The sequence below is a fragment of the Hermetia illucens genome, chromosome 5 (genome assembly GCF_905115235.1).
Source record: "Hermetia illucens chromosome 5, iHerIll2.2.curated.20191125, whole genome shotgun sequence".
Taxonomy (NCBI): domain Eukaryota; kingdom Metazoa; phylum Arthropoda; class Insecta; order Diptera; family Stratiomyidae; genus Hermetia; species Hermetia illucens.
In genome coordinates, this window is record NC_051853.1 from 3,762,986 (window position 1) to 3,787,076 (window position 24,091).

The 24,091-nt window shown below is 43.2% G+C and overlaps 1 protein-coding gene across 10 annotated transcripts in view; it reads left to right on the forward strand.

The window, feature by feature from the left end:
• LOC119656644 (zinc metalloproteinase-disintegrin-like jararhagin) overlaps nt 1-24,091 on the forward strand; it is a 973,582-nt gene that overhangs the window by 855,711 nt on the left and 93,780 nt on the right. For 9 of the 10 annotated variants that reach the window (XR_005250066.1, XM_038063100.1, XM_038063098.1 and 6 more), the window contains one exon: nt 12,702-12,840. Coding sequence is in view for 9 of the 10 variants with exons in the window: in XM_038063100.1 (XP_037919028.1) it covers nt 12,702-12,840 (139 nt within the window). In the remaining variant the exon portion in view is untranslated. The remainder of the gene's footprint in view (nt 1-12,701; nt 12,841-24,091) is intronic. The other variant, XM_038063096.1, reaches the window with a different exon arrangement.

Below are 24,091 nucleotides of genomic sequence, written 5' to 3' on the forward strand. Positions count from 1 at the left end.
CAAAAGAACTCCTTCCAAAACTTCCAGCAGTTCATTAATAACCATCACTTTTGTAGGGTTGAAGGATTATTCTTCTTCATACCAGTAGTATCCCCCACAATCTTCTTATTTGAACGTATGACTATTTTCTGTATCTTTCAATTGAATTGTGTCAATCATTTTATTAGTGCCAGCTATCTCCTACCTCACACCTCAGCAGGACAAAATAGATATAAGTACAGTCGACCTTCGTCAAACGAGTCTGAACAATAACTTTGATTTCTAAATGCCTTTGATTAAAGAAAGTTCAATTTATTGAGATCAAAAACTCAGATTTCGTATTAAAATTATTTTATTAACATACTTAACTTAATATTAAGCAAATCTTCTTCTTTTTCTTTAGCCTTTGTCCCGTTCACAAGCGGGGTCGGCTCGTCGTGATCGGCTTCGCCATTTGGCTCTACCGAATGCCTGATCTGGGTGCAATCTCGAGGCTTTCAAATCCCCAACCAGCGTATCAAGCCCCCGTTGTTTAGGTCTGCCTTTTGGTCGTTTACCATCGACTTCGATGTTCAGACCAATCTTGGCAAGTGAATTCTCGTTTGCACGAATTGCGTGACCATACCATCGAAGACGCCTCTCTCGCAACTATTCCACGATCAGTGCAACCCCATAACGATCGCGGATATCCTTATTTCGGATGTGATCTAAACGTGTGACGCCACTAGTCCAACGTAGCATCTTCGTCTCCATTACCGCAAGACGCCGTTCATTGTCTTTTATGGTCGGCCAACACTCAAAACCATAGAAAGCGACTGGATCATTCCATTTTTGAACAAGCATTTTATTTTTGTTTTACTGAGGATAGTACAAAGTACGTTGCCTCAAACCCTCCTCCTTTACCTGGGCTTGGGACCAGCATACTATGTTAATAGCATGGCGGAGTTAAAAAATTATTTCACATCTATTTGGAGAAAAGTCCATATCAGCATGACATGGTAACTAACCACTTCATCCCCAAAAGGTAGAACTCGACTGGATGTGATACGGTTAAGACACATGGTGAAATGTTCCTCATCATCGCGGATGGGGGTCGATTGTTAACATTCCTTACGGTACCTTCGAAAGATTGCGACTACATTCTTTCATGATAAGATATACAACTCTGCAATCATTATCAAGGAAAAATGGCAGCACAATGCTTATCGATATTGTTAAGGGGCAACTCAGGGTATCTGGCATCCGAATGGCACCTATCGAGCAACAGCTGGATCACATAAGCGGTCGATGTTGAGCTTGGTGAATCGAAGCTCTCCAAGTCTGTCAAGTGGAAGGCAATAACCATCAGATGTTTATCCCTTTCGAGGCGGATGTCAGCACCTCCCTTGTCACACACATCAAGGAAACAACGGCTAAATCTACTACTAATCGCAAAGTGATCACTCTGATTGACAGTACGATTTCGGTCAATTGAAATCCAACTGACCTTATAGCAAGCTCTGTACACAAACAGTCCGCAAACCTCCCCGTATTATCGTTGCTGTCGCCAATCACATACACAAGCAAGGTGTTGTCAGATGCCACCTTGGCATTCAGATCACCCAGCACGGTCACAATGTCACCTTCAGGAACTGCGTTTAATTGCTCGTAGAAAGCACCCTTCTCCACTATATCGGAAATTTCTGTTGGCGCATAGCACTGTATCTGTAATTATCGCGTCCTTTAACTTGAACGAAAATCTAACATGGAAATAAACCGGTCTCTTCTGTTCCCAACCAACGGCATTTTTCCACCGCTAATTCTCCACTCCCTTGGTGCGTTCCGAAAATGAGTGAGTGGAGAGTTCCGCGCCATCTACCCGTCCGCATCCGCAACATCCGAAATAAATTTCGAATGCTGCAGATCCTGCCGCGCCACAAGTCAAAATCCCGACAAAAACCAGCTCCAGGCTAAGAAAGCATATTTTACAGGTATGGTAGGCTTGGTTTTCCAGAGTACAAAAGCACATTGCCGCAGGAGGAAGGGAGCACGTTCCATGTTCCACCATTTTACTTTGCTTGAATATTCAATATTCAGCTTATATCGCCGGATACCCTCGATACTGTTGTCCAGGAGCTTGCACATCATCATAAGCCATTTTCAATAACCAAAGGTCGTAACCGTGAAGTTGGTCCCGATTGGTGTAGTTGTTGATATTATCGGTGGCAGTAAACTTTCGAAACTTTACGAATTTCTATCCCTTTTGGACGCCTTTTATGACAAGCGGGGAAGACTTTAAATGTATTCTTAATCTCCAACTCACTGAACGCATTAAAGCACCTTTTTAGTACTTATTAAAACAGTAACATATGCTCTTAACTACAATTCAGTTTTTTTGTTGAGGATGCTGGGATTTTTGAGTCCACATCCACTAGATGACGGAGCGGACTACTTGGGAAGCAACTTACTTCTACAAGAGAGGTCTACAGACTTCCCGTTTTTGGGGTAAACACTCAGTTTTATCAAAAAAGTTGACACGGTTTTTAGCTACAAACAGAGCCTATTTCAGTTTACAAAAACTGTTTCGCTCGAAACATCTCAGCATAGGATCAAAGCTTGTCAGTCCACATGTATTCCTCGGAGACCTGAGTTCTAAGGAGAAAAAATTGCAGACTCTTGGCCCCGTTCGAGAAAAGAATCCTCCGAAGAATTTTTGCCCCCTACATGAGGATGGATGATTCCCTAGTCTACATAACGACGAAATCTATGAGTGATACCACGACCGTCAGGTTGTGGATAAAATCCGGCGCATAGATGAGGATGATCCAGCCCGGAAAGTCTATAAGGCCAATATATATGGTAGAAAAAGAAGACACCATACAGCTTTTAGGGATATCGAATTGGTGATCCTCGACGCAAAACCACGGTGTTTGTCCTTAGGACATCAGGCCTAGACCGGATAAAGGTCGTTGCGCCGTTGATGATGATGATGTAAAAGTTTAATAGATCCATTTTAACAGGGTCAGGTTTTCCCCATTACCCCAACTGCCTTGACGCCCAAGCAGGTGTGCCTCGAGTTGAAGTCGCCCCGAGGAGAAGGTATTTTGACTTTAACTCGAGATTGCCCAAGACTTGCAAGTCATGTGTCAGTTGCTCAGTTTTAGAATTACATTTGATGTAAATGGAGACTACCAGCATCCCTCTACCATCGATAGTTTTAACTATTGCCGCCGTAGCGAAAGAACTTTGCAGGTTCTCGACGACGACCTCCTAAAAGATATAGTCTTTTCGGACTAATGTTATAATGTTATATCCCGTGAAGTTTACCTCATACCTGCTTTTAAGGTGAGTCTCCTAAGCGCGGTAGAAGTCTGACTTCAGAATGCCAATAACAATTGGGCGGTGGAACGTTGGGCGTGTGAGATCAGGGACGCGGAGTTGAATGTGGTAATACTTAACTCCATAAGTTAAGGTTTAATCACAGCGAATTGGTGTTGCTGGTTGCAGAAGCGAGAGCTACAACCAATTCTCGTTTGACGTTTACTTGATTCGCTACTTTAGGAAGAGATTTCTTAGCAGCTTTCCGTGTAACACGCCTAGACTGGTCAAACTCTGTAAAAGTTGAGTCACTGTTTGCTTGACTGAAGATTTCTCAGTTGCTTTGCGGGTTTTGGCAGCTTCCCATCTGGCTACCATCTCCTTATAAGCTGGACACCTATCGTGCGTGTGTGCAGAGTGTTCAGTTTGGCCGCAGTTGCAGTAGTACGGAACTTCCGTCGTGGGTCTTGAATATTACCCACGTGGATGGTTCTTTGCGCATTTAACGCATCTGTGCACTATCGAGCAATTTCGGGCAATATGCCTGCAGTTTTGGCATTGGTATCACTGCATTTCCTACACTGGTTTGACCTTTGTCAAGGTAACCTTTTGATGTTCATATTTGCAATGTCAGCTCTTTATTACATTGGAGTGTTTCAATGTCCTTATATACTTCATCGTTGGCTCCGAACATTGCTATCAACAAATTTCCTAGCACACCTTTCCTGGTTGGTTTTGGGGACATTTGTGAGCTCTTCTATCGGCCCAGAGGGATCATTTGGTTTGGAAGTTAAATGTTTTAATGATACATCGCAGTGATTTGTTTGAAGCAAGTCTTGAGTCATTTGGCACATTTCTGTACTTTTATTCAAAGTATAAAATATTCCCTCCTGATCTGGATTGATAGTTTTTGCTAGAAGATCCACTTCCATTCACAGTTTTCCTCTGATGATTCTTCTTGTCCGTAATTTTTGGATATAGTATCTCGTTGGCGGTTTCCATATTTTATAATGGCCTGTTGTGATATCCTGATTGAAAGCAGTACCAACGGTGAACAATAGGATGACAACGTGCAATAGTGCCTGTAATGATATTAGTGGAAATAGGTGATCAAGTCGATCATCCTGAGTGGCCGATAACGACCTAGAGGGCAGAGCTATCGCAAAAATCTAAACAAATTGGCTAAACTGACCGTGAAGGTCCGCCCACAAAGATTGAAGCTCCATCAAAGTGCTCGGTCGACACGTTCTTGCACGCCTCTGTACTAGCCAGGCTCGGGAATGTGGGGGGGTCCTTTGAGCGCTTTGTTCCCTCACGCTTCATTACTCAAAACAACGTGTCTATTCCGATTCGTGGGTCCGCACCGGATTCTAAACTTGACATTAATCCGGATTTCGCGACGGCCTTTCGAAGGACAAACAGAACGCGAACTAAAGTTGGAAATTAAAAGAAAAGAAAAAAAAACGGCTCGACCGCGCGCGTGGAGCCGTAAGTCTCCGGACCCGAGTGCCGCGATCAAGGAGGGGAAGATCCACGACGGTTCACTGTCTCAATGATCGTCTCTTCCGCCTTAGATCTGGTATGAGGCACAGCCTCTGAGGTTCCCACCCTACCTCGACATCCTCAGGTCGGTAACTCACTTTGAGGATGTCCCTTTTAAAACAGTTCTGCGGGAGGGAAAAAGGAAGATCTGAAAGGGAGGAAGTCCTCAAACCACTATCACACTATTCACACTTCATTGTTCAAATCAATTTCATTACAATTATTAAAAATAAAGAAAATGAAGCTAAATTCAACAACGGAAAAGAAAATCAATAAAAGAAAAACAAGAAAAGAAATAAAATAGTAAGAAACTAAGAAAAAGAAAAATAAAAACAATAACTCACCCCAAGCCGTCACTCCGAGCTCGGTTGGCGGCTGGTTTACAAAGTTCTAAAAAACAAATTTATTAAGGAAAACGATTAAAACAAAAATTAGTTTCATTTAGATTTGAATATTTTTAGCAGGCGTATTGTTTTAACTCTTACGTAACGATTAATCATTTATGCTAGAATCCTCTATTTTCGACACTAAAGATCCATCCCGTCACAAATTTAATCACATACTTTCGTCGGCTTGAATTTCTTCATCATTCCTCCCTCCAGATGTCAAATTCTTACATCCTCTTCTTCTTTTCTCCCGTCTGGGCTATTTCGCCTCATTTCCATTCCTTCCTCGCGCGCCCCGCGTCAACAATTTATTATTTTCCTCTCGTTAAACTCACGTGCTGCTCTTCCTCTTTTCTCCTCCAACCTTTCACCTTCTCCTTTTCCCGACTTCTCGAAGTCTTTCACCTTCCTCTTTTTCTTCTCCTCACTTCGGTTCCTCCTCGGTCTTCTTCCACCTCCCAAGTTCTTCGAACCCCAAATCGAAACTCCCCGTTCTTTTTTTCCTCGCGCACCGCTTCAGTTCCCGCTACATAGCCTTTCTCACTCGCTAGGCAATGTTGCGGCAACATGCGCATGCGCCTGCGGATGGGGCAAATCATTCGCCTCTTGTCAAGATCAATTCGCTCGAATGCATTCAATTATGTGCAATCTGCGGCGAACATTAAGGCAATTGCCCACTATTAAATGCATTGTTTAAGTAAATTAATTAAGAAAGAGCCGAATGAGATTCCGCTCCCGTCGCGCAGCCGCGGTCACTACATGCCTTCGCCGAATTGCAGGAGACTATTCTGCATTTTTTCGCTCATCGGGAGGGTTGATTTCTTGATTGGTTTATAGGTGTCAAGTGTTATTTCTCATCCAATGATGTACTTTTAGATTCAAGTTTCTTAAAGCTTGTTGTAGGTTTGTGGCCGAAAGAATACTTCTTTACTCTTTTCAAAGGACCAGGAGCATTCTGATTATTCATATTATAAAAACCCAAAAATTGCAGTTTAGCACTATTACCTACAAACACAAAATAAGAATATTTCTACACACCTGACGTCTCACAGACACCTTGTGATGTTTGCAATTTTGCATTCAGGCAAAGTATGACTACACGTCTTTATACCGTGACTGTCAACTCAATCCTGACCAAAGCGAAGCTAGACTGCAGCGTAGATATTAGGGTCCTACGACTGGGGAGAAAACACAAAATTGAATTCAGACGACGTCTCACAAACGTCAGGTCTGTGGATACGGGTTAATTAATCTAACACAAAGTTTCTTTCGTTAAGTGACAGTCCATTATGCGCTTCGTAAATGCGATCTAAATCGGCAATACCTCGTACTTTTTTAAGAGAATTTAATGTCATTTTTAAGGTTTTCTTTGCAAGGGGGAAGGGAAAGCTCCCAAGTTGCAAGATTTATGGCTTGCGGTATCGTCCAGGGCAGTGGCAACTCATCAGACGCTGCCTCACCTCTGCCCTAGGAGCAGCGTTATCGAAGTGGTTGCTTGCCCAAGGATGTGGTTTCCGTGGACCACAACCGCGAAAGCATGTTGCTTTCCAACTGGTCCGGTCCGCCATTAAGTGGATGGTGGGCTTAGCAATCCCTCGATTCTTAATCAAAATTTTATTTTAGCCCCGGCCGGCTTAAGCCTTAAAATTTTATAAGGCGGATTTGTGTTCTTTATAATTCACACAAATGACGTGTTTTTGAATTAATAAAAAGGAGCAAATAACACCTAGTAACCACTTTGGCCACGCTGTTCCCAGGGCAAAGGTGAGGCAGCGTCTGATTAGTTGCCTCTGCCCTGGACGAAACCGCAAGTCATAAATTCTAAACTTTCCCAAGGGTCCAAATTTATCGTTCGGTTTACATGACGCAAGAGCTCAAGATTTTCCCGTTGAGTGGAATGACCTTCTTCGACTATGTGCGCTGCAACTGATGATCTTATGTATGACTTTTTTTTCAGGACACTACTTACCGCGTCCTTGATGTGTTCGTTAAATCTAGTCGTTATCAGTCGATAAGTCTGTCCTATGTAAATTTTAGTACAATCGCTGCACGCTATTCGGTAGATACCGCTTTTTTCTTCCGCTGTCAAAAGATCCTTGACGCTTCCCAGTCAATTCCACAGGGAGGACGATCAACTTGAATCTAAAAATTCCAGTTTAAAGTTTTTTATCCCATTTCTGATGTTGTTAAATAGGTAAGAATACGAGATACTTATCCGCCTCGTAGTGGTCTCCTTATGTTGCGAGAATAGTGTTGTATAGGCATGCCTATTGTGTTGCTTGATTTTCCTTACCCCCCCCCCCCTCCCCCCTCACCCGTTCTTGATAACGGTGTCAATAATATGCTGTCACTCCTTATTGAAGCCATATTCCGAAAGAGGGTATGTGATCAGTCAGTGAATCATGCAATAATAGGCAGCCATTTTTTGGGAAAATGTATGGTGTGAAGTTGCTGGTATCGTTCTCTGCGTTGCTGTTGGCTTATGGTATATCTCGAACTTAAGCTTGCCGCTAGAGTTGACGATATTCAGATCTAGGATCTAGGTCTAGTCTAAGCTCGATTTTATGATGAATCTTGTTTATCGAGAAGATGATCATACCGATATGGTCTCTTCTAACACTTGCAAATACGTCACCTACATACCTAAACCATATTTTAGGCATTATTCCCTTAAATAAATTTCTTCTTCGATTAATGACATGGACCTTTCAGTGAGTAACGGCAAGAGGGGTTCTCCATCGCTACTTCCGAAATAGTTTTATTGAATCTATCCTGAAACGTAAAATAGTGTTCGTTCATACAGAGCCTGGCAAGGTTTTTATAGATTCGAACTTCTCTGGGAAACAATGCCTTCACGTCAAATGATACCATCACCTCGTCCTCACCCATCCTGTCAATGCGTTGCAGCTTCTGTATTAGTTCACGCGAGATAGCCACTGAATACTTACTACTCGTAGTCCCAAGAGACTAGCACTCATTGATCCACCACTTGGCGATGTTGTACGTCAGTGAGTTCAAGCCAGTAATAGTTTCTCGCATCTCGTTCCCCTCCTTGTGGATTTTCGGTTGACATCTGATGCTTGGAAGCGCAGGATTAGGCATTCGGAATCGCCCAATGTTCGAGAATATTTAATCAGCTTCCTTCAGCGCTTGATCGACCCTATTAATAGACTCGGGAAGCAGGTTGTTTCGTAACTCGAAGTAGTTTCCACTCTCCAGTTTCCGAAAAACAGCCTGGTTATTCTTATCTTTTCCCATAACGAGGACATTGTTCCTCTTCTGAAATAATAAAAAACTTGTTGTTTCTTTTTCGTTGGTGTAAATATTAATTCTTGCAAATACCGATATTTCGGGAACCACTTGTTCCCTTCATCAGTCCTAACAAGCTGAGCAGAGAGATATTAATAATTTTAAGTTTTATATCCATAATTAGAGCAACACAAACATTATAATTAACATTAGTTAGTTTAGTTAACTGGGGGGAGCCGCAGCTCCGAGCACTCAGGCCATTGTTAGGCCCATTGTACTATTGCCTATTCAATGGCTTCCCGCCTACGGTGTTCGCAGGCTTTAGCGAATCTGAGAACATTCTCCAGAGGCAGAGAGTGTGCAGATTCGTCATTGAAGAAAACCTTGCCAAGGTATCTTCGTCTAAGATCTGAGGATGCCGGGCAGCTGCATAAAAAGTCTAGGGCCGTCTCCTCCTCCTCCTCACATTGGCTGCACACAGCCGAAACCACTACCCCAATCTTTTCCATATGTTATCCATAGTTTAAGGAGCAGTGTCCCGTCAAAAGCCGAACTAGGGTTTTCATGTCCCACTTCTTAAGGAACAACTAAAACGCTGCTCTGGCGACCCCAGGTTCTTTCACAAGGATTTGCGACTCCCGGCAAGAGTTCAAATTTCTCTACTCGGCTGTGTGAATCAATTTTGCAATTTCACCCTTCACAGTGGACTTGACAGTAGATGGTCGGATTCCAAGAGCTGGTTCTGGCCCCACCATTGTGGATCCAGATCCTCGGCGAGCCAGTCTGTCAGCCTCCTCATTACCGGCGATGTTGGAGTGCCCCGGCACCCAAATCAGGAATGTTTCGTTCAGTCAGCCAAGCTTCAGCAGCACCTGATGACAACTCCACACCAACTGGCTTGATATGTCGTTGCCATTTAGTGCTGATAATGCCGCCCGACTGCCGGAACAGATTCGAATGGTGCGACCCCTCCATTTTTGTCGCAGACATTCTTCTGCTGCCAATGGAATATGGTCGTCATTTTTCCGAGGGGTCGGGCCAGTTCTATAATCGGATTCTCCGAGAACACCCCTGCACCCGACCCATCCTCCATGACTGACCCGTCGGTGAAGATTATTAGGTCTGTAATCTAAAAAGACTCATGGCCACTTGTCGACCATTCTTCTCTTTCGGTGATTACGACAGTGTATGTCTTTTCAAAGACGAATCTGGAAACCATATGATCGGTCAGCATCAGGGCTACCGCATGTTTGCCTATGAATTTCCAGATAGACGCATAGCCGTTGGATTGCCCGCCTTTCCACGCCCCAATGGTATCGAGCCTATAAGCGTCGTTGGCTGCTTTCCGTTTCACCTCCAAGTGAATGGAGGGTAAATTTCGGATAGCTTCAAGTGCCGCAGTCGGCGTAGTACTCATTGCTCCAGTAATACTTAGGCAACCAAGTCTCTAAATCTGCGTTAGCAGCTTCCTGCTGTTAGCAAAGTTCAGTCTTGGCCGCCAGACGATGCATGCATACATCAAAATGGGTTTTATTATGGATGTATACATCCAGTATATCCGTTTGGGTGAAAGTCTCCAGGTCTTACCTATCGCATTCCTACAGCACCAGAGCAATCTGCAGGATTTCTGATATTGTTCCTGGATATGATGCTTCCACGTTAATTTGGAGTCGAAATGTACTCCTAAGTACTTGACTGTTTGTGCCAACTAGATTTCCTCCCCTGCCAAGGTGGGTAGTGTATAGCTGCCCCACCTGACGTTCCTAGTGAACATAACTAGTCCAGTTTCCCTAGCGTTCACCGTGAATCCGTTGCAGAGGCACCAGCTGTGGATTACATGCAGAGTTACATTCAAGCGGTCACATACTGTGCCCGCAAACTTGCCAGTAATTATTACGGCTAGGTCGTCCGCAAATGCTTGCGCGAAGACTTTTTTGCCCTCCAGAAGCCACAGCAGGGTATCCATTACCAAGAGCCATAACAGTGGTGAGAGAACCCCTCCCTGTGGGCAGCCCCTGAGACATCCTGCTTCAATAAACTTCTGGCCGACCGATATGCGGATTTTTCTCCACTCTAGTATGTGAAGGATCCAACTAATTAGCTGCGGTTCGATTCCATGCTGTCTTGAAACATCACAAAGGACGTTAGGCTGATCGGTTGAAAGTTTTTGCGTCTGTGCCAGGAAAACCCACCTAGGTTTTCCTGGCGTAGGAGTGAACAACACCTTCACATCCCGCCATTTAATTGGAATATAAGCGTGTGCTAGGCATGTACGATATATATTCCGAATGTATAGACCCAGGGCATCCATTCCCTCTATTATTAGCGCAGGGATGATGCCATCCGAACCTGCAGACTTGTATCTATGGAACGAGTTAAACGCCGATTATACTCGCTCCAGTGATACTACTTTGCATGCCAGATTCCAGTCTCTCGGTTGAAGGCTGTATGCACCTGTTGGCCCAGAGATTAGATTTTGGATGCCTCCTGGGAAGTGCACCTCAAGCTAATGGTTTGACGTTTCTTCATCGCTTTCTGTGTACTTCCCATTCTGTAAACGTAAATAACCCAGTTTCTGGCTACGTTCTTTGACCAGAATCCGCTTCAGCTTTGAGGTTGCCTCAAGGGAGTTAGTCTCTTCGCAAAAGCGTCTCCAAGATGATCGTTTAGCTAGTTTCTTTAGAGCCTCCTGTGCCTCTTGATAGCGATTCCAGCTAGTGCCTGATACACCCTTCAGAGCACGGTTGAGGAGCATCCTTGTCGCTCTCCTCTGTTTTGCCAAATCCGAGTTCCACCATGGTGTTTTACCCTTCTTTGGCATCTTGAGTCGACAGCTTCCTTCGAAAGCTTCTCTCATGCTAGTTGTGATCATCTGGGTTGTCTTCTCAATTCCATCAATGGATTTGATGCGCTTCCCAGGGATCGTGACTCGGGCGCTCAATTCTATCTGATACATCACCCACTCTGTCTTCCTCGGATTCCGAAATGGAGTGGGTGGAGGTGGATCCATGCCCATAATGAAATCAATGCATCTGTGATCCGAGAGTGTGATATCGTTGATACTCTCCACTCTCCGATCAGAGACGCGATGTCAGGAGATGCCACCGTGATGTCGATGACCTCTCACGCGTGGGTTCATCGCCCACATTTAGGATCTGCAAATCGGTTCCTACTAGACACTCCAATAGTCTCGATCCTCTTGCATTGATGTTCAAACTTCCCCAGCATATGTGGTGAGCGTTGACATCACATCCTGCTATTACCCCCATGCCTCTACTTTTGGCATATTGGATAGCTCTGATGAATGTTCCACTGGGAACGTCTTCTGCGTCGTAGGGAAAATATGCAGAGCACCATAGTATCTCTTTATCTCCCTGTTGACTTTTTGTGGTTAGCTTCACCGATGTGGTGTCGCCATCACATAGGTCGTTAACCAAATTAGTCTGGAAGTCTTTGGAGACTACCATGCTGGTGCGGGGTCGCTCGCTTCCATTGGCATACAATAGGTCAGCATGTTGAAAGTTTAGGCCCCTGACTACCCGACCAACAACCTTCTTGTATGAGGTATTATAATTAACATTATTAATTTAGTTCGATTTTCGCGTGTGTGTCTGATATACCCATTCCTGACAACTTCAGGCTCATTACTTCCCATGGACATCTATGTATCAACACGAGCTTTTTAATAATAAACTGAGCACTAGCAATTGAAGTATCCACATTGAGACTTTCGCTGTAGATTTAGAAAATAGTTTAGTATCTGAGAGATCCTTTCTGAAGGATTTTGTCCTGATTTAACCACCGCAAATTATTTTATTATTCCAATCATCACAAATCACAACCACAAAATTCAAAAGTCTGCACACATGGTTCACCCCTCACCGCCAACAACAGATTGCCATTGTCATCGAGATCATTGGGTGGTAAAGAAGATATTTCTCCAAAAAAAAGATAATATGCATTAATAATCAATTCTACATTTTCGTCTGGTTGCTTTCCTGGCCTCCGATACGGTAACGACCGATCCATAAAATCACAATCAAATAATGGATATCACCAATATGCCGATGGTCTCGGATACGAAACGAAAACCCAATATAATATCGTAACAAAAAAATCCAATTACATATAATCTTATTACAATTTATTCGTATTTATATGCTTCGTGATGTTTTTGATATTTATTTATTTTTTCTTTTGTACATATGCATTGGGGAAACATGAATACGTAACAATAATGCTGAGTAGCGAATTACCATGGTTCAAATACAGTATTTTTAGTTGGTGTACTTATGTCTGTAGTTGGGTTCGTTTTTGTAACGTTCACCCTAATGGCATTGTGCTACAGGTCAGTTGTAGTACATAGAAACTTCTCCCTGTGTCTGAGGTTAGTTGAATCAAATAATCGAAACAGAAATTTTTGAAAGTCTCCAAACTTTCAAAAATTCTAAACAAAAATATCATGAAAGCAAGGTAGTGTCCATTGATTTAATGTATATGTTGTATGTTCAAACAAAAAAACACAGAAACAAATAAACATTAAACAAACAATAACATTGTCAACAACACACACGAATTGATGTCAACTTCGAGTGAGCAGTGCTTAAACCAAAAAGAAAAATAAGAAAATTCTAGAGAAGTCGCCGGAAACTCAATGAGCTATCGCTTCAATATTGAACTGAAATGTGATTTTATTATCCTTGAAGTATCCTCGCAAAACATCACGAAACTCCATATGTTAAAATCATATATTGTTTGTGCTTTCCTTATTTGCTCATGTGAAGGAGCGTTTGTGCTTTATCATATTTATTTTGCTATAAGAATGGGTACAAAAACGTACTTTAATATTGAATTTATTCAGAGTGAAGAGTATCTTCACAGTTCAAGCTCAAATTTCCCTTTATGCATCAACCTCCTCTTCCCATTGAACTTTAGTAGATTCGTGCCTACAAATAAAAATAAAGGCTACAAGTCGTCGTAAGAATTACCATACCAAGCATTAAAAAGATTCAAATTCAATCCTTCAGATGAAGAATGTCCCCAAAAAGATAGAACATTGCAAATATAAATACTCACTTTTGTTACTTTGGTGAGATCTGAAAAACTTTATTATTAAGACTTGAATATTGATAAGAATACGCTTCATACTCATACAATCCTGAATCCTCGTAGCTCCCTTTTTATACAAATTCAGCGTTTGCCGTGGATTGAAACATGGTTACCTTTCACCATAATTTAAGATATTAGAAGAAGATATATTCTACGTTTTACCATAAAAGCTTTTTAAAAATTTCCAGGAAAATAAACTTAAAAAGAAATTTTCTGCGTCCTCAAAGAACTATTGTGCCCCTTTTACTGGTTATATGTACCTATTATCTATAGTACACCAAGTAAGCCAATAACCGTTAGGAATTTAATATTTTCCCTACTTCCAAATCTATCAACTTTGCATCTGGTATTAAGTATTGTTACGTTCTTAGCTATTCGTACTCGTCACTCGTTACATTATTAGCTTTGCGTAGGCTCGTATCACTGGGTTGCGTAGCGCTGAACACAAAAACCCGTTCTATGACGCGTTTATTTAAACACTTAATTATACAACCGTACTGTATAATTACTTATAGAACAATTCTTTAATTACTATTCGAGGCGTATTAATATCCGACGCGATCTGTTCCAACTCTAGAACCAGACTGACTTTGTGGGCGGATTTCCGGCCCTTTTATACTACGCGGAACATTCCAGAAAGGCATGTAAACACTTTACTAGAAAACTACTTTGCGACGGGATCTTTCTATCGGCATTAGAGTCATCTGTTGACAATTATCGTAACCAAATATTCGCCCTACTGTTATACAATTTTGGTGTCTTGGCTAATTGTCATAACTACGATTCACATTGACGTCACACATAATTTTCCAAAGTGATTTTCGTAACACTGCCCACCGCCTAAACTTGTTCGTCCCGAACAAGAATCAACGCTATCTGCCTGGTGTTCCGAATCGTGACCATTTCTACAGGTAATCCAATTCAATCTTCGTCCGGCATTTATCGACTTCGCCTAATTTAGTTAACGGCGTCATTAAAGTCCCTAATTTCCCCACGAAGTCCTTCCAATTTCGATTGCGATTTTCGTGTATCTTCCTTCTTGGGCTGTAGACTCTGGAACAATACTAGTTGGGCTCCCAAGGATCAATATCTCCCTTCAACTTCGTAACTTCGGCCTTTTTGCGAACTCATGTTAATCACAATCCAAATGCTCACTGAGTACTACTTCATGATATCCCAAAACGATGTCCCGTGTCGTTACTCGTAATACAACCATCCGCATTTGTACGACTTTGTGACCTTGATTTTCCGAAACGTTGACCACACATCTACCCACTTGCAGGAGAGTCTGCCGTCGTGCCGCATAAATCTTAGCGATGCCAAATTTTGACCTCTAACTCAGTCAGATTTTGTCTTTGGTTCTGCTTCTCCAGATTAATTGTTTCCTTTACTTTTACCACTTTTCCAGGGCGTTGCCATACTTGCTCCAAAGTCAGTTATTTCTCTGCTCCACGATACTCATTCGTGCATCCTCCTTACTTTCAACTTTGTTCTATCTGCCACCTCGCCTTCTTCATAGTAATTATCCCAAAACTCTTGCCCTGTTCGTGTCCATTCATCCGTCCATTTTGATCTTCTCCCTTCTTGCGACGCTTCTTATAATTCCGTATTACGCACCTCCCTCTACTCCAATCATGACATTCACTTCTACAAATGCGCATAAGTGTTACGCTCATTAATTTTACAACTCGGCGAACCATTGCCTTCAAGTCACTAAGCGAGTTGTAAACTGTTGCTGGATTCTTTTCCGTCCAGCATATGCCTGTTGCTAGCTTTGTCCTGACCGGTCTCAAGTTCTTCTTGTCAATCGCTTCTCGCCACTTCACACTTTCCGTCTGCCGCCATATCACTTCTCGAGTAGTCATCTCCTCCGGCTTTGCACTGTCCTGCCAGGTATGCTCATCTTGCTTACAAATTTCTTCCACCTGCTTCATACCTTCTCTCATGGCCTCTTTCTGCCATTTTACATCTTCACTCATGACCTCTCCATGGTCTACTGCTTCTCGGCAGTTTCGCTCCTCCTCTTCAGTCACCTCTTGACTGATCATTTCTTGTGATTCTCGAATATCCTGACTGGACTGCAACTTGTCAGCTTCTTCTTGCCGGTTTTCAACTTCTTCCACCATCTCATCCATCGGCTTTGGAATCTCATTGGCGTTCTCATGCTGTATCACTTCCTTCTGTATATTCACTTCCTGATTACCAACTTTTTGAAACACTAGCTTCACATTCTGACACACTACCGGTCGCCCTTTTCTTTCCTGAGGTTCTTCAGAGGAATCTCCCAATCGCTCTGCTATCTGTTCTACTACTTCTGGAGTAACTTCATACTGCGACTTTTCGTTCTTTCGGCACGCTACTTCCTGAGCGCTTTCCTTTTATTCTTCGTTCACCTCCTTTTCATTGAATATTTCGTTCAACCATTGCTTTTCATTGCCTCCCTCATGCGATTCGGACGAATTGGATCTTTTTCGAGTCTTCCGGCAATATCGAGCTATATGTCCTACCTTGTCACACTTAAAACATTTACCTTTAAACCCTCGAGGCGCTGGTAATCCCAAAGCCTTCACTACACGGCGAACTTTCATTTCAAATTCGTCATCTTCGCACTCCAGATTCCGGACTTTGTAGGCTGGTTGGCATACTGCGGAGGCAGCTTCCAACACTAATGCATTCGAAACAGTCTCCATGAAAGTTTTTTTTGGCGAAATGATAGCCATTCGCTTCGCTTCAGGATCGCGAATGCCGTCTACAAATGTTTCAATTTTGCGTCGCTCGATGTAGTCTGCCCAGCAATCTACATAAGCCATATGCGCCAATCTTTCCACTTCTGCTGCAAAGTCTTGCAGAGTTTCACCAACTCTTTGAGACCTATTCTTCAACTCCATTCGGAAGACTATTTTCCTATGTTCGCTTCCGTATTTTCGCTGAAGCGCTGCCATGACTGCTGTATAGTTATTTCGCTCGTTCTCCGGAATCGTCAGTAATACTTTTGCTGCAGCACCTTTGAGTGCTAATACTAACTCAGCAGCAGAATCGGCATCAGTCCAGTGATTTTGACCAGCCACAGTTTCAAACTGTAGTTTGAAAATAGAGAATGGCGTTGTTCCATCATAGGGGGGAGCCCTGAACTTTATTACCGGGTTGTCCTTGGATACAACCGAACATCCGCCCAGTTTAATTTCTTGTAGCTCTTGCTCCAACTTCACTATTTTTCCTGAATCGCATTCCAGGCTTACTTGTAGACCCTTAAATTTAATGTTCAAATCCTCGACTTTTAAATCGAGTTTTCCGGTGATCTCGTCATACTTGGTATCAAGGCTTCCCATATGCTGTTTGATCTCTTCGAAGTCTTCTTTCTTTCGTTTTGCAAACAATTCCATGGTTTCGTTCATTTTCACCATGCTTCCTTTTTGTTCTTTTGCTACTTCTATAAGCTCTCTTTGTTTTTCCTCTTGTCGTGCTTCCTTCTCCTCTTGTCGTCTTGTAAATTCTTCCATAATTTTTGCCAGCCTTTCGTCCTGTCGTGCTTCCTTCTCCTCTTGCCGTCTTGCAAATTCTTCCTGTTGCCTTGTCATCTCTTCCATAAATTTCGCCAGCCTTCCGTCTTGTCGTGCTTCCTTCTCCTCGTGTCGTGCTTCTTTCTCCTCTTGTCGTCTATACATAGCTTGCATTAGAGCTACTATGTCGTTGTTGTTCATCGTGGTCGTTCCAGCTGCTTCCTCACGAATCTCAACAGACGGTGTAGGCTCACACTGGAATTCGCGCTCCTCGACATTAATACTTCGCGACTCCAAAGCTTCGCGAAGTCTTTTCTGCAGTTCTGCTTTAGTTCCCGTCGTAGGAAGCTCTAACGCTAACAGCTCCCTTTTCAGTTGCTCCACTTTCAAGCTCTCGAATTTTACCATCCTGGCTTACGCAATCCCACCGCTGTCACCAATTGTTATGAATTTGCTATTCGTACTCGTTACATTATTAGCTTTGCGTAGGCTATCACTGGATTGCGTAGCGCTGAACACAAAAACCCGTTCTATGACTTTATTACAAGCGTTTATTTAAACACTTAATTATACAACCGTACTGTATAATTACTTATAGAACAATTCTTTAATTACTATTCGAGGCGTATTAATATCCGACGCGATCTGTTCCAACTCTAGAACCAGACTGACTTTGTGGGCGGATTTCCGGCCCTTTTATACTACGCGGAACATTCCAGAAAGGCATGTAAACACTTGACTAGAAAACTACTTTGCGACGGGATCTTTCTATCGGCATTAGAGTCATCTGTTGACAATTATCGTAACCAAATATTCGCCCTACTGTTATACAATTTTAGTGTCTTGGCTAATTGTCATAACTACGATTCACATTGATGTCACACATAATTTTCCAAAGTGATTTTCGTAACAGTATTTTCCCAGATGCCTCGACCTACTTTACACATGTGTCAGACACCGTCCCAGAACGAGTATAGAAGTTTGGACACACTCTGCACAGAACCTGCAGGCAGTGTCCATCGATATTCATAGTTCCCTTTGGTGATAGTTTAGTCAGCACTGACTAGTGAGAATTCCAACTATGATTTGAAACCTCTGCTTGGTGAGGTTTCAACAGTCCTTTGTGCGCTTGGGCTCGAATCCCCAATAAGCACCCTGGACTGCTCCTGGTAGGATCGCCCTCCTCTTAATTTTTTAATTTCATTACCATAAACCCGTTTCCTTTTCCACAGAAGGATTCTGGCCGGTGTAAAGGCATCCCTACTCTCTTCTCGGCCAGTTCATCCGCTGCATCATTACCTCCCAACCCAACATGACCTGGAACCCAAAGTATCCAGACCTTATTGTGTAAGCCAACCGTATCCAGTCTCTCAAGGCATTCCCATACCAGTTTAAAGTTTGCCTGGTTGGACCTAAGTGTTTTGATCACCGCTTGCCTGTCAGTCAGAATAGCAATGTTCTACCCCCTTTAGTTCCCTTGGAGATTAAAGGAGGCTCAGCTGTCTGTTGCGTATATTTACCCCGGGACTATGTTAGTGTGCTTACCCACTGGCTCCAAGTACATTTTCCTGGGACCAATGTGCCGGGCATCCGGTCCTTCTGCTATAAGGAATCTGTCAGTGCACCAAGTAATCGCTTGCCACGCTCTCCCAGTCTGTCTTGTTACTCCAACGTGTTTCAAAATTCTCGTCAAATTAAAACCTGGTTGTCATGTTATCCCTTGATATTGATGATTCGGGGTATCATCAAAGAATATCATATGATCCCCCACCTCACTGATACTCCCGGCTATCCTGAAGACTGCCCTCTTTGCCTGCCTATGTATGTGCAGATGAAGAAGAGTCAATCCTAGAAGAATCTCCGCCGTTTGGCATGTCCTCATTGCTCCACTGATATACACGCGAGGCCGTATTTGGAGTTGTCTGTCTAACTCACTGGCTTCAGCTCTTTTTGCCTAGACTACCGCTCCATAGGTGACCATTGCCTTAGTATTGCAGGGTATATTCGAAGTAATATCTTCGGGGTGCAAACCCATTTTTTTCCCGCAGTGGATTATCAGTTCCATCGTAGCTTCCCGACAAGTGTTTCCGAAATGCGTCTTTCGGAGTAATTTCTGATCTAGCGTTATTCCCAAACATTTGACCTCTGTTTCTCGTTTCATCTCTATGCCATGTAACCTTATAGCTGTCAGGAGATCAAGCTTACGCTTCCTAGTGAATGGTACTATGGTGGTTTTAGCTCAATTAATACGCAACCACGCCTTTCTACATGACGCACTAGTAACCCTCAATCCAGTTTGGATTCTATCGCATAGAATATTCTAATATTTAGCCCTACAAATTAAAGCAATGTCGCCCGCGTAACCCTCTACCTGACTGTCCACTACCATACTCCACATAAGCGGTGATAGTACCCCGCCCTGTGGAATTTGTACTTGCCTACCCTCGAAATGTTTTGCCCATCCAGAAAGCCACGGTATTTCCCACTCCCTTGTGGAGCAGGGCATCCCATTATACATCCTTCAACTGATACAGAGCGTTCTAACACTGATGTAAGGGATTACGCATAAGAACTAATGTAGTTTTCTAAGATCTTCTCCATTTTGAGTATAGAACGATGTTGAGCACATTGATCTGAAACATTTAGGATGAAAAATCTCCTTTTTACCCGCTTTTGGAGTAAAGACCACTTTTGCCAGCATCCATACCCTTGGTATATATCCCAAGACTATATTGTCCCTTACCACCCTTAGAAGAGACTCTAAGTTGATTTCTATGGCTCTCTGGATTAATGCTGGGAAAATGTCATGTATTCCGGGTGATTTCAGTGGTTTGAAAGCTCCTACCCACCCTACCGTAGCTTCTGAGCATAACTCTTTTGCTAGTTTCCTTTCTTCCCCTTTTATTTTTTGTTGGGGTGTCAGGCAGAATGTCGCCACTTTCCGCCATGGGGTAGGACTCCGAGAAATGAGTTCTGACAAGTAGATGTACTCTGTCCCGCCTCGGTAAATATCTCATCCTCCTTCTTGAGGCAGACAGACAACGGGGCAATATGCCCAGTCTTTGGCTATAGCTTTGTATAGACTTGGTAGCTTCTGTGTTTTTTTTCGATCCCTTCATAGCATACCCTGAAGCTATTCCGTTTTGTTGCTATATGCAATCAGTGCATTTTTGTACCTTGGTCAGTTTCCGCTTTGTTTTGCCCCGTTGAATAGCTTTCGTATCTCTGTTCTCATTTTGAGTAGGTTCCTATTCCACCAGGATACATCCCTTGATGACGGGCATCTCTCATACGCGTCGGGGTAGCGGCTTTTTTGAGATTTTCCACAACTGTTTCTAGAAGTGTAGTTCGCTCCTGGTATCACAGTTCGTTGTTGGTCAGGTGCATAGGAATGCCAATCCGTTCTCCTGGAATTCCCGATTAATTTTTTTTAGTTCGAAGTTGTCCTCAATATCGAATATGATTATTCTGTGATCAGACATAGAGGGTTCATCCGACACCCTCTAATTCCCGATCAGCCCAATCATCAGAGTATCCCCTAGAGTTACGTCTACTACCTCTTGCCTATTTCTGGTCACGAATGTTGGAGTGTTCCTTACTTTATATATCTCCAACTTATTGGTAAGAATAAATTCAAGAAGGTACTCACCTCTTCGATTGGTGTCGCGTCTTTCCCTGACTTTGTAATGGGTGTTGGCGTCACAGCTGACTAGAAGTGACAACGCTCTCCTCTCACAACAGTTCAACAGTCTAAATGCGTCTATTGGGAAGTAGCCTGATGCCACGACTATCGAATGCTCCCCCAGGTTTCCAGAAAGACTTGGATGGCCGCAAGATCCTCGGTCAAGGACTATTAAAGACATGTTTATTTTAAATTACATTTAAGAAGGATGCAAGCTCTGGATTTTTAGTAAGAGTTCCACCTTACATGCATACTTCCTCCTTGCAAACCGCGAATCTGCCCCTGGTACACCCAGAGCTCCTAAGCCAATACTATTCCAATGTTCTCCTTGAAATTGACCCTTATAATAACTCCAGATGCAGCTTTCGTATGGAGGAAGTGTATCTGGGCTATTTAAGTGCTGGCCATTTACTCCGTTATTATTTGGAGCTCTTTTCAACTGTCGAAGTAGTAACCTCTTTCTCCGATATGGCGCTTTATTGCTTGCCACTGTTCACCCTAACCCCTAGAAGTTCTAGGTCTAGTTCGTCCAGTTTCTGCTCTTCACTGGGCAGCAGGTTTACTTCCCTGGCTGATCCAATCCTCTCCATCTCGGTGGCCACCGAGATTTCTTCGGGAACATCGGTAAGTTTTGCACCCGATGTTACCCCAGAAGTGTTTGACCTCGGCTTTTCCTTATGCACGTGCACAGGCATGTTGCCAAATCTATAGTTGATACGTGTGGAGTCTACCCTTGCCCCTCACCTTGCTTCTGAACTCTCTCCATAATCGCGTATGGAGTTCCCCATTCTGAGCGATGAAGAGGCACATGAGATTTTCCGTCTCTATTGCTCCGACTTTAGGAAGAAACGCTGTCACCATGTGTGCTTCTTGTATATCATCCTCATCACATGCCGCCAGTTCTGCTCCTTCTTAGCGTGGCGATGTAGGAACTATAGCTCTAAGCCACTCTGCAGTGAACTCTGCCACACCGCCCCACCAATATGTGATCTGATCAAAAACGTATCCCGGTGATCGCAAGCTTCGCAATTAATCCCTTGCACATCTGCCTGACGACAAACTCTTCGATAGCTTCCTGCTCCTCACGAGTGAGTATTTGCTCCGGAAACGTTTTTGGTAGTATGTCCAGCCAAATGCCCTTGGAGGCACTAGCATAGCTAATGGCGGGCTTCCTGATCCCTACCTTCACCTCTGACCTGCTCGGGTGTTCTCTCCTGTTGGGCTCAAGTTTGAGGGTGTGTCCTAATCTCCGCTTTCTTAGCTCCGATAAACATGCCTTAGGTCTGTCCTGAGCATTCTTAAGGACCTCTTCTGATTTCAGGTCTTTCTTTAGATAACACAGGCACAATTTAGCACACCACTGGGGCCTGTCTCCTTCCTGACGTCTGATATATTGATCTCAGACGTGCTTTTGCTTGCCCCTACTTTTTGAGCAGTGATCTTTGTTGGTTGTTGTCCTCGCAGTATGCCAATGTTGACTTTGGATCCCTTTTTGGGTTTAACCACCTCGCTTTCAGTATTTCGGAGATGTGCCTCCACCTGGTTGGCCCGTTTGTGTGCGGTACCGAGTCCCGCTTGTTTGGTTGTATTTCTTTTTGTATTTATACGTGCACTCATTTGATTCCAGTGAGTAAAAGGGTTAGGAGGCCCGCCGTGCAATAGCCACTCGTAGCCCGATAAAGTCAAACTTACTCACTGAAGCGACCAGGTATCAATGAGGCTCCGTTTGAACGACTGCAAACCATCTAATGGGCACGGTTCGCATGACACGCTGGATGGGCGGAGGTGTTTTTAGGCGGTGTCGCTTTCTGTTAATAGTAGGGTCACCTCTTACAGGGTGTGGTTATCACCACTCACTAATAATCTTGGTAGACGAGAGACTTGGCCCCTAGAAGCGCCTCATACCACCCTAGAAGATAGACAGCTCACTATCAGAGAAAGATAGGTTGACCCCAGGGAGCCCAAATTGTTGATTACTAATGATTTAAAGGACAAAGCATACACACAAGCAAACAGAATACTCCACGGCTTTGTTGAAAATCATATCAATATCCTATTTTTTCTGTTGACGCCCTCCACAACAACTGCTAGTCCAATATAAAGAACCGGAAAAGAAAGAGCTATATGGCGCCCGTCCAATGCAGATTGAGATGCTTCGTCCCCTTCTGGTAGGAATGTGCTTTTCCTAGTAAATTTAAGCTTCGCCCGCTACTACTTTCATTTACTCTTCTCTTCTACTAATCTTCAAATGAAGAATCATTCCAAGGTACTTAGCCGTTGGTTTTGACTATTCGGTTTTTTCAGCGCAAGGCTAAAATCATGAGCCGTCATCGATCGCTTACCCATCGCATCCCTATTCAATAGTTTCTTAGACTTTTCTGACTTCTGACTTAGCAAGCTATCGAAAGATGTATTCGAGAGATCCTCTTCCAAGGATGGGTCCCGGTGACATCTACTCATTTCTAGCGCTTCAGCGTCTCATAGAGCAGGTATTCCCTCAATATCAGCGAAAAGTCGTCCGTCACGTGGAATGAATTTTCTAGTGTGCCTAGCCTAGCAACTAGCTTCTTCAGATTCTGTCTTCCGATAATTTATTGGAAAAAGGCTGGGCTGCCCACACTCAAAACAGCACCGAACCCTTCAAAAGCTGTATTTGCATTTTGGCTCCAAAACGTTTACACTAAGGCAAATGGGTGGTTGAAACTGCTACCCATTTAGCAATAATGGTCTTTAACGAAGGACTTTTGTCCATTTTGCAAGCGATGGACATGTAGGGGAATACTTTGGGAGACAAGAAGCGCATCCACCGTACCGAGCATAAGGTCAGTGACGCTGCAAAGCGGAGAAAAGAAAGTGCTACCAAACGAGAACATTTTCCTCTTCGTTTATACAAACATTTTTTTTAACTTATTTCATCTTTTAATGCGCTTTCCCGAAAGTTAGCTTTTCTTTTTAATAAGAAATATCATTGATTTTCTCCCAATAAACTACAAGACACGTTTTTTCTTTTAGAGATACTCTTTATTTGTAAAATGTTTCACTATTTATCACAAATTTACTATTTCATTAATTGGATAAATTAACTTTTGAAAAACTTTAATTTTACCGACCTTGACTGGTCGACGGACAGGGCTCGAGTGTATTGAGACTGTGAACAAATGTCATTCTTGACATTTGTCACTCCAGCCTCATGTCAGTCCGTCAGCTATTTCTGTGGTCGCTGAATGCAGCGGCGGAGGTGAATTCATAATGACGTGTAAGTTCGCGTTCGCGCCACAATGTCGTCCATGACATTTCGACAAGGACTATTGTAAGAACGTTTCAAGGACATAAGAAAAACGATGGAT